At 50.1% G+C, this 13,520-nt stretch overlaps 1 protein-coding gene across 2 annotated transcripts; it reads right to left on the bottom strand.

The window, feature by feature from the left end:
• Positions 1 to 6,211: 6,211 nt before the first annotated feature.
• Positions 6,212 to 11,174, bottom strand: NPAS4 (neuronal PAS domain protein 4). Of its 2 annotated transcripts, XM_042905963.1 has the most exons (8): positions 10,840 to 11,174; positions 9,969 to 10,120; positions 9,681 to 9,783; positions 9,300 to 9,561; positions 9,009 to 9,118; positions 8,526 to 8,661; positions 6,971 to 8,406; positions 6,212 to 6,240 (listed from the first exon to the last, which is right to left on the bottom strand). In XM_042905963.1, exons 1-8 carry the CDS (start codon positions 11,012 to 11,014, stop codon positions 6,212 to 6,214), a joined length of 2,403 nt encoding a protein of 800 aa, XP_042761897.1. In that variant the 5' UTR covers positions 11,015 to 11,174. The 2 variants fall into 2 exon arrangements, with proteins under 2 accessions (XP_042761897.1, XP_042761898.1); XM_042905964.1 differs by lacking the exons at positions 9,009 to 9,118; positions 9,681 to 9,783; positions 9,969 to 10,120; positions 10,840 to 11,174 and having other exon boundaries at positions 9,300 to 9,471.
• Between the last annotated feature and the right edge of the window lie 2,346 nt (positions 11,175 to 13,520).

Genomic DNA, 13,520 nt, shown 5'->3' with positions numbered 1-13,520 from the left:
AATGCACGTAAAGCCCTCAGAACAATGACTAGCATATTACAAGTTTCCAATAAATGGGAGCTGTTATTATTCCTGGGTTGTTTTCTTGAGCAAATACGCACACTCCAGTATTATTTAAAAAAAAAAAAAAAAAAAAAAAAGCTACTTCTCTGGCTTCACATCTCCTTTTAGCCACTGTCCCATTTCTCTGTTTTTTTTTTCGCTGTAAAACCTATAAGAATTGTCCAAAAGTAGTGTCTATGTTTCATCTTCCACTCACTCTTTAAGTCTTCTAATGCTTTTTGTCTTAAACTCTCCTGTGGCTGTTATTAAATATGCCAACATCAATCTCCCTTTTGGTTAGCGTTGGTATGACTACTCTTTTTTTCCATCATTTCAACCTTTTTCTATCCTTATGTTTTAGATGTTCTTGTAACAGCACTAGTGGATATGGTAGTCACCTTCTGAAACTGTCTCCAAAGATTCCCACCTCTTAGTAATTAACACCCACCACACTTTCAGGGTTGGCCTATGTCACCATAGGTTGTTTTTCCCCCCCTTACTCAGCATAATACCTTTATGATTCGTCCCAGCTGTCGTGTGTACCAGTAGTTCATTCTTTTGTATTGCTGAGCAGTATCCCAAGGTGTGGATGTACCACGGTCTGTTAATCATTCATCTGTTGAAACGTATTTTGCTGTTTCCACATTTTTGCTATCACAAATAAAACTGTTATGATCATTCCCGGAAGACCTAATTTTCATTCCTTTGAACAAATGCCCAAGAGTGCAATTGCTAGGTGGTATAGTATGTTTAGTTTTGTGAGACTACAAAGTTTGGGTTGCCTGGGTGGCTCCGTTGGTTGAGAGCATCTGACTCTCGATTTCAGCTCTGGTCACGATCTCATGGTGGTGACGAAGTCATTGAGCCCTGCATCGGGCTCCGGGCTGAGCATGGAGCATGCTTGAGAATCTCTCTCCCTCTCTCTCTGCCCCTCCCCTGCTTGCACATGCTCTTTTGGAAAGGAGGAAGGAAGGAAGGAAGGAAGGAAGGAAGGAAGGAAGGAAGGAAGGAAGGAAGAAAAAGGAAACTGCAAAATTTCTTTCCAGAGTAACTGTATCATTTTACATTCCAACCAGCAATATGTGAGTGATCTAGTTTCTCTGCATTCTTACCAGCACTTGATATTACCATAATTCTTGTTCTTATGTAGTTGTTCTGACAGGTGGTTAATGATATCTCACTGTGATATTAATCTATGTTTTCCTAATGGTTAGTGTTTTTTAATATCTTTTCACATACTTATTTACTATACATACATGTGCTATGGTAAAATGTCTCTTCATGTCATTTTTTTCCATTTTTTAATGGATTGTTTGATTTTTTACTGTATGTCTCAAGAGTTTTAGATAGGAGTCCTTTATCAGATATGTGGTTCACAGATATTGTCTCCCACTGGGTAGCTTGTCTTTTTATCCTCTGAACAAGATCCTTCACAAAGCAAACACTTTTAATTTCAACAAAGTTCAATTTAACATTTTTTTCTTTTATGGATCATATTTTTGGTGTCATGACTAAGAACTCTTCACCAAGCCCCTGGCGCCTGAGATTTTCTTTTGTGTTTTCTTCTACAAGTTTTATATTTTATGTGGTGTTGTTTCGTTCAATTTTGTTTAGCTCTCTGTCCACACCATAAAAACTTTATTTACTATGGCCGTGTCCTCTTAAACCATATCCGGAGTATAATTATGTGTTACATTTAAGTCTGTGACCCATTTTGAGTTAGTTTTTGTATAAGATGGGAGGCTTTGCTTGGGGCTCTCCCTCTCCCCTCTCCCCGCCCCCAAGGATACCTAATTTGTGCCATTTGTTGAAAATATTGTTCTTCCTCCACTGAATTGCTTTTGCAATTTGAAAGACCTATTTTTCTTCAATCCTGAAAGGCTGGGAGAATTTCATTCTGCCCCTCACAGTATTTGAGCTTAGCATTCCTCCCCATGCAGGTTTGGAATCTGGTATATGTCTAGTCTATGGCCATACCACCCTGAACGTGCCCACTATTATCTGATCTCAGAAGCTAAGCAGAGTTGGGCCTGGTTAGCACTTGGATGGGAGATCAGGTATATGCCTTGATGGGTTGACATCATGGGGGTCTTTCCCCTTTAGCACCATGAGACTATGGGGGATTATCTTTGCCTTTTAGCTTTCATCTCAGTCTGGAATTTAGCAACTACTCCATGGGGGGAAAGGCCATGATTTTGGGGGCACATCCAATTTCCAATCCATTACACCAGCCCCTCATGGCCACCCCAAAAATTCACTGCCCAAGGATTCCCTCTTCCCACTAAACCAATCAGCCTGCACTCAGAACAGGAAATTTTTTCCAGGGAAGAAGATGATGTGCTCATCAACTCACACACGAAAGGCTCTTTTCTCTCTGAAAATTTAGTTCGTCTACTTCTTGTTGTTTCTATGTTCTCCACACAACTTCCAGAAGGATGGCTTAAACATGTAATCATACCATATCCTTCCCCTGCTCAAGTCTACTCAATGGATTCCTAATGCACATGAAATCAAGTCTGAGTTTCTTAAAATGTTTGAAGTAATCTTTTCCCTCATATTGTTGACCTCGATCCAGCCACGCTGATTTCCTTGTTATTCCTTTTTAAAAAAAAAAAAAAAGATTTTATTTTCAAGCAATCTCTACAGTCAGTGTGGGGCTTGAACTCACAACCCCGAGATCAAGAATTGGATGCTCTGTGGACTGAGCCAGCCAGGCGCTCCAATATTATCTCCGCGTAAAGTTTTTCCTGACACCGCACTCAAGTTAGAAGACTCTAAACTAGAGCTATGGCTCTTCGTCACAGCACTCTGGTTCTTTCCCTTACTGTACATATTGTATACTCTTTTTAGGCTGCTTGTTTACTTTTTCTGTTGTCTCCTCGCAACTAGAATGTGAGCTCTGTGAGCCCAGGGACCTTGTCTTTCTTGTGTGCTGCTGCCGTCCCCAGCACACAGAACAGCTTCTGGCACATGCAGGTATTGTAAATATTTATCACATGGAAAAATGAAGCCCTTGAACACAGTCCTTATGATCCCCAGACTTGAGCCCCTTCTCCTACATTCTGCTCCCAGGGAAGAGTTAGTATTGGTGGGGAGGGAACTGACTGAGAGTAGAGCTGGCTTCCGCAGTGACTCTGGGAGTGCCATTGGGCGACCTCTTTCCTCTCTCCCAGCCTCAGTTTATCCGTTTGTTCTTAGCTGTGGCGCCCTGAGCCACAGGGACCTTGGCAGAGAGAGGAACAGAAGCAGATCCTTCTCTGTCCAGCAGGCGGAGCAACTCGCTTTCTAATTTTTTTTTTTCTCTGCGCTGGACGTGCCTGCCTCTCTCTCTGGTTCTGAGTGATCTCTGGTGCCTCCTCGTCAAAATGCACAGTCTACTGTCACCCACCACCACCAGAAACCTCCCGTGAAGTGCTTCTTTTTTGTCACATATTTTAATTTTTTAGATTCTCCTTTATTTGGTTGAACTTTTAAAGAAACTTTTAATTTCAGAATAGATTTAGATTCATGGAAATGTTAAATATACTCCATGCCTATCATTTCCCCTGTTATTAACGTCTTACACTTACTGGTGCACTTGTCACAATTAATGAGGCTATATGGATACATTATTATTAACTAAAGTCCATAATTTATTCAGATTTCTCTCTTTTTTTTAAACCTCTCTTTTTTCTGTTCCAAGATCCTATCCAGAATATCACTGTGTATTTCGTTGTCATTTTTCTTAGGCTCCTTTCAGCTGTTCACAGCTTCTCAGACTTCTCTTTCCTTTTTGATGACCACCAGGGAGGTTTTTAGATGGGGCTCCAGTGTGTCTTGAGCTTACATATTCCCTTAAGACTCGAAGCTGAGAGCTATAACCTTTTGCCTTCCGGGGAACTCAGGAACAAGTTTTTGTGGTAGAAACTGGTGACTTTCGACTCAAATCCTTGGGCTGATCTTCAGAAATGGTCCCTCTCAATCTAATATTTCTGGTGTGTCTGTCGTGTGCTCATCCTCGTGTACCGTGCCAGCAGAGGAGTGGAGCTAAGACTGGGTCCTCCCAGGGCTTATGGTTCACTTCTTCTGTCCAAGTTGGAGAACAGAGGCACAGGAAAGAAGAGGGCAATGCTTTATCCGTGTTTCACCCAAGGATCCATCCAAGGTGGAAAAGGGGTGACAGGTCCCTAGAATGTCTTCCTTCTTGTGGGACCCTCTCAAGAGCATGGCCCTGGAGCTGGAGGATTTGGAATGAGACAGAATTTAGGTGACTCTCAGTGTCATGGTCTCAGCTACGGGAGTCCAGTCCCATATTTCGCTGGAGGAAGATTGGAGTTTCCTTCCTCTCCTTGAGAAAGAAACTTCTCTGAGACTTGGTGGTTAACAGTGCCTTCTAATTCACTTTAATAACTTATGTCTGTTCTGTGCTCCTCAGCTTAGAAAGACCCAATCAAATTCTAGTAGCATCTTTGAGGGGTAAGTACCTTTTTTTTTTTTTTTTTTTTTTTTTGCTTTCAGTCCTATTTTACCTGTGAAGAAACTGAGGCTCAGGTCTGACACAGCAAATAGTGGTTGGACATGGGATTTTAATCCACCTCTTTCTGTCCCCTAATTTTCATTCTCCTACCCCCCACCAAGTTCTTCTCTTGACCCAGTCAGTTTTATTCTGCTCAAAATTTGGGGGTCTTCTCTAGCTTGTGGACCTGGAGGAGGAGAAGAGGCACCTGGTCCAGCCCAAACCTGACTTTCTCAGGTCATCTGGGATGGGACGATTTGAGATGGTGATTCACTGGCTTTGGGAACAGAGGGAACAACCCAGAACTCAGATGTAGATGATGCGAGTATGTTGCCTACCCATGCCTCCCACCAATGGTAGAGGCAAATCATTTTTTACCTGAGATCATCAGTTTCTCCTTCTGTGAAATGGTGCTAATATGCCTGCCTAGAGGCTTTATTGCAATGAATAGAGGATGTAAAAGTGTCCACTGAAAGCCCCACGCAGAGATTACGCAGATGGGCATCATCTCCAATGAGAAGATCCAGGGCCCCAAAGGGAAGTCGCTTCCCTGCAGGACAAGGCTGAAGGAAGAGACTCATGTCTGAAATTTCAAATCAATGTGCAGGAAAATGCCAAGCTGAATCCCCTACCCATTCCCGGCCCTTCTCCTCCCTCCCACATCGTGAGCGCTGCAAGCCTAGAGCAGGGAGGAGAGTCCAATACCCTCTAATATTTTACACCAAAGCACCTTGAAGGCAAGTGTTTCAGCTCCAAACTCTCCAGCTTCTAGCACGGAGTGGGCCACACACTGTATGCCCATGTCAAGTGAAGGAATGAATGAGTGCATAAGTGAATGAAGAAACACCAGGGCTGTCAGCAGATCTAGACTTTATCTCCTGACCCCCGGGCTCCCAACCTTCTCAGATCCCCACCCTTCCCTTTCCACAACAGTACATGACACCAGCAGTACCAAAAAGGCAAACTGGACTTTATTATAAAGTTGGCTACAAAGTCACCGCAGCACCACGAAGTGGCCACCTGGGCAGACCCAGGCAGTCTGGCAGCCGGGTGAGTCCCGCACCAGGTACACGCACTCGTGCAAGCACACGTGTGACAGCGGCAGGTCTGCCTTCCTCCATCGGAAAGGAACGTAGCGTCTCTTCGCGCCCCCCACCCCAGGCGCGGGGCGCAAAAGTCACAAGAAGGGCCGCCAGGGCGGCAGAGTCCATCGGAATTGAAATCCCGTTACTGGTGTGTAGAGAATTCTACGTGGGTGTCAAGAGCCCCTCGGGGCACAGGCTGGCCCAGGTGGGCACTGCCTTTCCCCCACCAAGGCCCAGGGGTGGCTTGGCCCCCAGGAGTGGAGAACTGGCCCAGGCCCATGGGGTAGTGCGGGGAGTGGGGAAGTGAGACTCCCCCATTCTCCGCTTGAAAATCCCATTCAAGGAAACTCACTACGAGTGAATACAGATTGAAATGGAAACTGAGATTGCTTGAAGTCTCTAAATTTTAAAAAGAAGCTCCCCTCCCCTGCCCTCCCACCTCCCCCCCCCAAATCCTGCAGGGCCTAGGGAATCAGATATATCCCCCTCTGGCCCCCAGAATCCCCCCAACTGTCCCGGGGGGGTGGAGAGCGGCTCCACGTCTTGATGACAATATGCCATACTTGACGACGTTAAGTCACAGACTTATTCAAAACGTTGGTTCCCCTCCACTTCCATCTGCAGAGAGAGAGAGAGAGAAAGAGAGAGAGAGAGAGAGAGAGAGAGAGAGAGATGACAGTCAGTAAGGCCATTAGGAAAGATAGATTGAGAATGTGGTGTACTGTTGACACATAGTATGGGCTTCAAATATGTTGGTCCAATGACCGAGTGATCACCAGAGGCTCGGCAAGATAAGGGAGCAATTCGGGAGGATGGAGTGAAACTACAACTGTAGTTTTGGAAAGGATGGAGCCATGAGCAAAGAGCCCCCAATGGGCCAGGGGCTGATCTTCACTTTCTGCCTTTCCCAAACTTCTACCAACTCTTGCTCTGTATTCTCTTTAAGGAGTAAGAATACTGAGATAGAACTCTAATCCCTCATCCATCAATTTGTTATGTGACCTTAGGCAAGTTTCTTTAACTCTGGGACCTTGGTTTTCTTCATCTGTAAGATGGGTGGTGATAGCTGATCTAGGTCCCTCACAGAATTAAGAAGCACAAGCCATTACCAAGGATTCTCTTGCATTTTACACTGCACCCCTGACCCCTGCCCTCTAGGCTCACTTGCCCAGAATAACTATGCTAAGTTTTTCCCTAGTTCTTATCCTCACTGCTACCCTGGGCAGCAGGTGTTGTTATCCTATTAATAAAATTCAGGCACAGAAAGGGGAGTTTACTCATCTAATTCCACCAGCATCTCATTGGCAGAACAGGGACTTGAGTTTCTCAACATTTTGGTTGGACTTACCTTCATGGAAGCTGTCTTGAACTTGGCTCTGGAGTTGATGCAACTCATCAGTAAACCCATCATAGGGGAATGCTGAGACACCTGTCTCAAAGGCGGTTTCATATGTGGCCAGGTCCTCCAGGAAGCTGTGGTCTTCTGGGGACAGGTTGTTGCAAGGCGATGAGGCCCCTCCTGGGACCGCTGCCTCAGGATCCCCTGAACTCCATTCCCCATTGGGGTCTGGGGTAGAGAGATCCATGAATATGTCTTCCACGGGCGTCTCTTCCAGGAATATGTTATCAGGGTCAGCCAGGAAATCCAGCTCCTGGCATTTCCAGGGTTTCAGGTCCAGGCTGAGCACAGGGGGACCAGCCCCCGGCAGGGACAGGTTGGAGTCTAGGGGCTCCAGACCTCCAAGTGGCTCTAGCCCGCCCGTGCCAGCCTCAGCTGAGAAGGGCCTGTCCATGCCCTGAGCCAACTGGCTGATCTGCTGGATGAGGCGGTCTATCTCATTCTGCTCCTTCTCAGAGTAGTGGAAGAAACTCTGCTTGACTGGAGAGGCCTCAGGTGTAAGCAGGCCTTCGGGTACCAGAGGGACATCCACAGAGAGGGGGCCCCGCAGCTGGGCTAGGGCCAGGAGCGTGCAGTCCCCATTACCAGGGCTGCTAGGACTTGGGGGCAACTTCTCATAGAGAAAACTGCATCCCTCCTGGGTGAAGTAAGTCTTGGTGGGATTGGGGCTCAGTTGTTCTGGGAAGGTTTGGCTGGGGCTGTTGAGGTGTGCTTGGAATGCTGTGCTGGGAGGAGTCAGTTGTTCATGGGCAGGACTGCCCAGAGGCTCTGGAAAGGTGGCAGTGCTGGGAAGCAGCTGGTCTGGGAAGGTAGAGGTGCAGGGAGTCAATTGATCTTCATAGCTTCTGGCTGAGGTTTCGGTCATCTGGCCTTGAAGTGGGCTCATCAGTGGATCTGGGAAGGTTGCACTGCTTGGAGTCAGTTGATCAGAAAAGGTGGCAGTGCTTGGAGTCAGCTGTTCTTGGAGAGAGCTGGATGGAGTGGACAAGTGGGTCTGGAAGGGCTCGTGGAGGCTGAAGAGGAAGGCACAGCCTCCTGGCTGGTGCGGTGTGTAGGGTGGAGTGCACACAAGATCCTTGCTCAGGTCTGCTTGAAGAGAAGGCTCAGGGCCAGACGGGAATGCCAGGTAACTAAAGCCCAACTCTTTTTGGGATTGAGGAAGCTCTTCTGATGTTGAGGCTGCACCCAGGTCTGGAGCACTAGGGAAATTGGTGCTTCTGGGAGCTCCCAAGGCTGGGGGGAAGAGTGGGTTGGGGCTGGAACACTGCTCTTGGGAGAGGATGTTCTCTGGGAACGAGGGCAGCATGGCTGGGGTGCCCAGAACATAGGCTGCCTGGGTGTTTTCAGAGTTCAGCTGCTGGCGGAGGCTCCAGGCTTCTGTGTCACTGGAGAGGAGCGAAGAGGCAGACGGTAAGGGTCTGGTGGTCTTTCCCAGAGCAGTTCCTGATTTTTACCTCTCCATGCCCACCTCAGTTGCCCTCCAAGCCCCTGCCTTGCAGCTCACCTGATTGGGTAGTTATTAGCAGTAATGGGGCCCTCTGGACCTTCTGAGTATAACAGGCAATAAATCCATGCCCAGCCTCCAGGCTTGGCCTGCAGTCTCACCACCATCTCTGCCTGAATATCTCCACTCTCAGCCACTGAAGGAAAAGAAGAGATGCAGAGTTAGGATGTCCATCAGGCGACGCCACCTAAACTTCCCTCTTATTGACCTTTCCACTGAATTGGGGTATCCATGACATCTCCATTTCTGACTACCCTCACCTGCACCACTCAGCTCCCCACATTGACCTCACCACTTGGAGTCCCCCAGTCCTGACTCTATTCTCACTTTGACACCTCACCCTAATGTTCATTCTATAATATCCAAAAATTGTTGGCCTCTGTTATCTCCCCAGCATCATTCTTGACCACAGCCCTTCTTGGTTGGGTCTCCCATGACCTTTCCCAGAGCCCTGTCTTGTCCCCAGCCTCTCTGGACACTCACACAGGCGGTAGTGTTGAGCAGAAGCGTGGGCCAGGTCCTCGGGGTGCAGCAGTCCATACCATGATTTACAGAGCAGTTCACTGCGCTCAAAGCCCAGGTAGATTAGGACACTGGGAAGGTGGAAAGGGTGTGGTCAGCTTTCTGTTTTCTCTGCTTTATACCCAGGCATCTCACTCCCTCCCAGGTTCTCTGCCCCCTTACACCCCATCCTCCCTGCTCCTGACTCCAGAATCTAGGGTGCCCTCATCTCTGGCTTGCTTTCCTCCTGGAGTCTGAATGCTCTGAACTTACCTCTCAGAGATGTCCAGTAGGGCCAGGTCCTTAGCATGACGGCTCTGGAACATGGCCAGGAAGAGTGAGGCAGGGCCAGGGCCAGGGCCAGGGCGAGGTCTTGGCTCCAGTGGAGCACAGAAAGCCGTGAAAACAGGGTTTCCTGCCCAGTAGGCTCCAGGTGGATGAGCATGGAATCGGCCTCGAATAAGCACCAGTTTGTTGCCTGCACTCTGGCGCCTGAGGGACTTGGAAGTGTTGAAGCGACAGCGGAAGAGGCGATCTAGGTAAATTAAGAGAAAAGCTGATAAGAGGGTGGATTGTTGAGAGAGATAGCAGGTGGAGAGGAGCAGGGAAGCAGGAAGGAGGTTTGATTGAGAGAGGGAGAAAGGGAGTTCTTACCGGTGTCCAGGGCAGAGGGCAGGGTGAGTTGCTGGCGCACAGTTAGGTGGTCAGCTGGGTCAATGATGTCGTAGATACTGTCACCCTGGGCAACGAGGTCCACCTGGAGAAAGGTGAAGAAGAGATGAAATGACATTTAGTGATGGCAGCAAGAATGAATCCTTAGCACATAGCATCTGGCAGTGTATAACCTCTCCGGCCTCAGTAATTCTCAGATTCTCAAAAGTGGAAAGCTCATTGTATCCCATACGTGCTCTAGCCCAACCTAAGAGGACCCTCAGCACTCACCATGGAGTGGCCCAGATGTTCGCTCACACTCTCAGACAGATATAGCAGCTTCCCCTCAGCTGTGAACACAAGTAGAAATCCAGGTAGTGCCGCCACTATGTCTTCAAGCTCTTGAGATGAGAGAAGCCCTGTGGGGCCCGCCAGAGGAGTGCCTGCAGGGTAAGAAGATATGGTGGGTCAGGAGTAAAACTGGGAAGCAAATCATAAGTAAGGAAGGCATGGACTGAGTTTCAGAAAATCCAGAGGAATTTCTCATGAACCTGCCTCTGCACACACCTGTTGACCCGCTACCCACAGCTCTTGCCCAAGGAACCTGTTGCTGGATTTCCCTAGCCAGCCAGCCTTTGACTTCTAAGTCGGAGCTGGGTCTTTGCTGGCCCTGAATTTCAGACCCTCGGACAGCGCTCAAAAGACAACCGGGAGTTCAGCACCGCGGGCAGCGCCTCTCAACACGGTGATGCGGTCAGCACCGCGGACAGCGCCTCAAAGGCTGCTGAAGAGCCTTTTCAACGTAGAGAACAGTGGCCACGCTTGCCCCGGTTTGGGTGACTCCATCCCTGCAACTTCCCGGGCTTCCCTCCTCGGGTTCCTGGAGTGCCTCTACGCTGTGGGAACTGGGGCCATTCTGTCCTGGCTTTCTTATTCCCATAAATCTGGCACCAGGGACACTATCCAGGCTCTTACCAGAACTAAGGTGAGGTCTGAACAGAGCTCAGGAGGAAAAGTAGGAAGACCTGAGTTCCCCAAGTCCCGTCTCTCCCCAGCTCGCCGCCACGCTGCCCTAGACATGCATCAGTCCCTGCTGGTTCCCTCAGCTCCACTGTCCCCGGTGCCCGCCAGCTCTGGTCTCTGGCAGCCCCAGTTTGCTCACCTCCAGCGAAGAAGACGCCCTTGCGAGTGTAGATGCAAGCAAGACTCATAATGTGCAGGTAGGAGAGCCGGACCTTGTCCGCTTCAGCTAGAGGCAGGAGCTCCTTGAGGTTCCGGATCTCAGCGTTGATCTGGTCGCGGCGCGCCTTGGAGGCGCCCTTGGTGGAGCGGTACATGACTAGCGGCTGCAGGGCTCCAGCTCCGGTGCTCCGAACACCTGCGTTCCCGTCCCGACGCACCGGTGGCTTCTTCCTCCTTGCTTCCCCGTCTCTCGCTCAGGCTCTCTCTCTCTCTCTCTGTCTCTCCTCTCCTGGGCTCCGCTCGGCTGCGCTGCCCCCCTCGACTGCCTCGTTCCGCCTTATATAGCTCCTGCTAGGCGTGGGGGGCTCGCTTTACAGAAAGGGGGGGGCGGGAAAGCAGGAGGCTGGGCTAAGCAAGCTGCAGCGGGAGCCACTGGCTGGGGAGGGGGGAGCGCTCCTCCTCCCTCCCGGGCTCCCGACGTCATCCCATGACGTAGAATGAGAGCGGGAGGGGGGACGGGGGGAGGGGGAGAACTGAGGCTGCGGAGGGGGCCGCGGCTGGCGGCAGCTGAACCGAGAAACAGGCGCTGCGTTAGGAAGGCCTGAAAGAGGGTGCAGGGACCCAGGGGTCCGAATGTGTTCAGCTGAGGGAAAGGACAGGGCAAGGGTTAAGGAGGTCTGAAGCCCCTGGCAGGAGAGTCTGTAGAGAGGAAGGAGGGGTTGGTTCCAACAGGGATTTTTCTAAGGAGATAAGGAAATGGGGGAGGGGGAGGGTAGTCTACAAATTCTTCCTTGCTATTTGCCAGGCAAAGGTCATGTTCACATGGGGAGGAAAAGAAGGACCCTCCTTGGCCTCTGAGGGAGAGGTCGCAGCTGGGGTTTCTCTCTAGGGATTACTCAATCTGGGATTCCCTTAGTCACTTTCAAAGAACAAATCTCCTCCCCCTCCCCCGCCCCCCCCCCCCCTCCCCGCTTTCCAAACCCGGGCTTGGCATTTAGCAAGGGGCATTATATGGAAGTCTAAGTCTCTAGGGTGGGGTGGAAAGGGGTTCCTGAGAGAGAGGAACCAGCTGAATTTGGCCTTGGTTCCATTTTCCCACAGCCAAGAATAGGAACACCAACACCAACGCTGGAGTCTGCAGTGATTCTCTGTTCCCCTGTCAACTAATTAACTGCAGCCACTAACGGGGGAAACTGAGGCAGGGTCCCAGGGCACGGTGAGGATCTGGGTCTGCATCTAGGTATCCCTTCCCCCACCCCGTTGCCAGCCCCAAAGCGAGCGGTTCCCCCCGCCCGACTGCAAGCCTCGGTCTCCCGGCGGGCCGGGGGCGGGGGCGGGGCCGGGGGAATCCCAGCTCCATATTAGGACAGGAATCCTCCGGCGGCTGCCGCGGCGGCGGCGGGCGGGGCCTGCCTGCCTCCGCACCGCTCCGGAGGGCTCCCCCCGTCTCCGGCGGGGAAGATGAGGAAGCAGCATAGAAAAGAGGGGGCCGTGCTGGACCCGCCGAGATCCCGCATCTGTCAAGGACCCCTTGACTCCGTCAGGCTGTCCTCCGTACCCCCCTGCAACCCCCTCCCCATCCTCGGCGCTAGGACTCCTCGTTCTGTCTCCTAACCTTCAACTCTCCACATCCTCCTTCCACAGCCCCGACTAGTTTCAGATCTCATTGCCTGCTTGGTGGTCTGTCTTACCTTTGTGCGCCCTCTCCCCCCTCCCCCCACCGCAGAAAAATGTTCCCCTTCTGCTCTCCAGAGACTCTTCCAATCTCCATCAGTTTTGTCTCCATATCATGTCACCTTTGCCCTCTCTCCTTCTTTCTTTTTTCTCTTTTCAGCACGGATGATTGCTCTCTACAGGGGATGAGGGGTGCCTTTCTTTCCCCCAGCATCACATCTGGGCTAGGGGACATTTTATGTGAAATCTTATTTGGTGGAGTAGGAATCTGTGTGAAATCACTTGAGAGGCTGGAAATGAGACCACTTAAAAATTGCGGGAGAGGGACTGGATTGATTGTAGGAAGTCACATAGGAAGGGTGGGGATAAACTTTGACACCAAGAAGCAAAACTTGGGGTCAAAGAACCCCTCATTCCCATGGGAAAGGGTGGTGGCAAGAGTGGCAGAGTGGGAGCAGGAGACAGCCGAGGAGAAGGGTGTCTGGGCATCTGATCCTGACCTCTTGTGCCATTTTGGCAAAGGTTGGGCCATCTCCATCAACTATCCTGTGTTCAGTGGTACAACTGAGATGAAGGGAAGAGGTGGTGGGGGGGGGGGCTGGCTGTCTGCCACTCTCTCTAACCCTATTTATCTGGATTTTAGAGAAATGGTTCCTTCAGGAAGCATATCTCTGTTCCTCTTTCATCTCCATCTGACCCCTGATGTATCCATCCCTCTAGCTTCTGACCTTTGGACCCCTTGATCTCAAGCACTTGATCTTTGGACCCCATCCTTGTATGAAAATCCAGGGAAGTATTCCTATTTTCTTCACCCACTGATGCTTTAGCCTTGGGTGGGAGACAGACTTAGTGTCCCTCTCTATGATAAGAACTATTTGTTGGTTGGGTGCAGCCAGTCTCCAGCAAGGTGAGCAGAGCTGCTGTGAAAGAATGGGGCATTGGCCGCTGTCCATGGTTCTGGGGGGAAAAAAAATCCCTGAAGTCATT

Source organism: Panthera leo, chromosome D1 (assembly GCF_018350215.1).
Source record: "Panthera leo isolate Ple1 chromosome D1, P.leo_Ple1_pat1.1, whole genome shotgun sequence".
Taxonomy (NCBI): Eukaryota; Metazoa; Chordata; class Mammalia; order Carnivora; family Felidae; genus Panthera; species Panthera leo.
Note: the sequence above shows the minus strand (reverse complement) of the source record. Positions and strands in the feature narration are given on the sequence as shown.

What these genes read in the sequence shown, in the direction of transcription:
- NPAS4 (XM_042905963.1), bottom strand. Translation starts at nt 11,014, where the DNA reads ATGTACCGCTCCACCAAGGGCGCCTCCAAGGCGCGCCGCGACCAGATC. An exon ending in TGCTCAACACTACCGCCTGT is followed by an intron (nt 8,662 to 9,008) that starts GTGAGTGTCCAG and finishes CTTTTCCTTCAG; the next exon opens with TGGCTGAGAGTGGAGATATT. An exon ending in TCAAGACAGCTTCCATGAAG is followed by an intron (nt 6,241 to 6,970) that starts GTAAGTCCAACC and finishes CTCTCTCTGCAG; the next exon opens with ATGGAAGTGGAGGGGAACCA.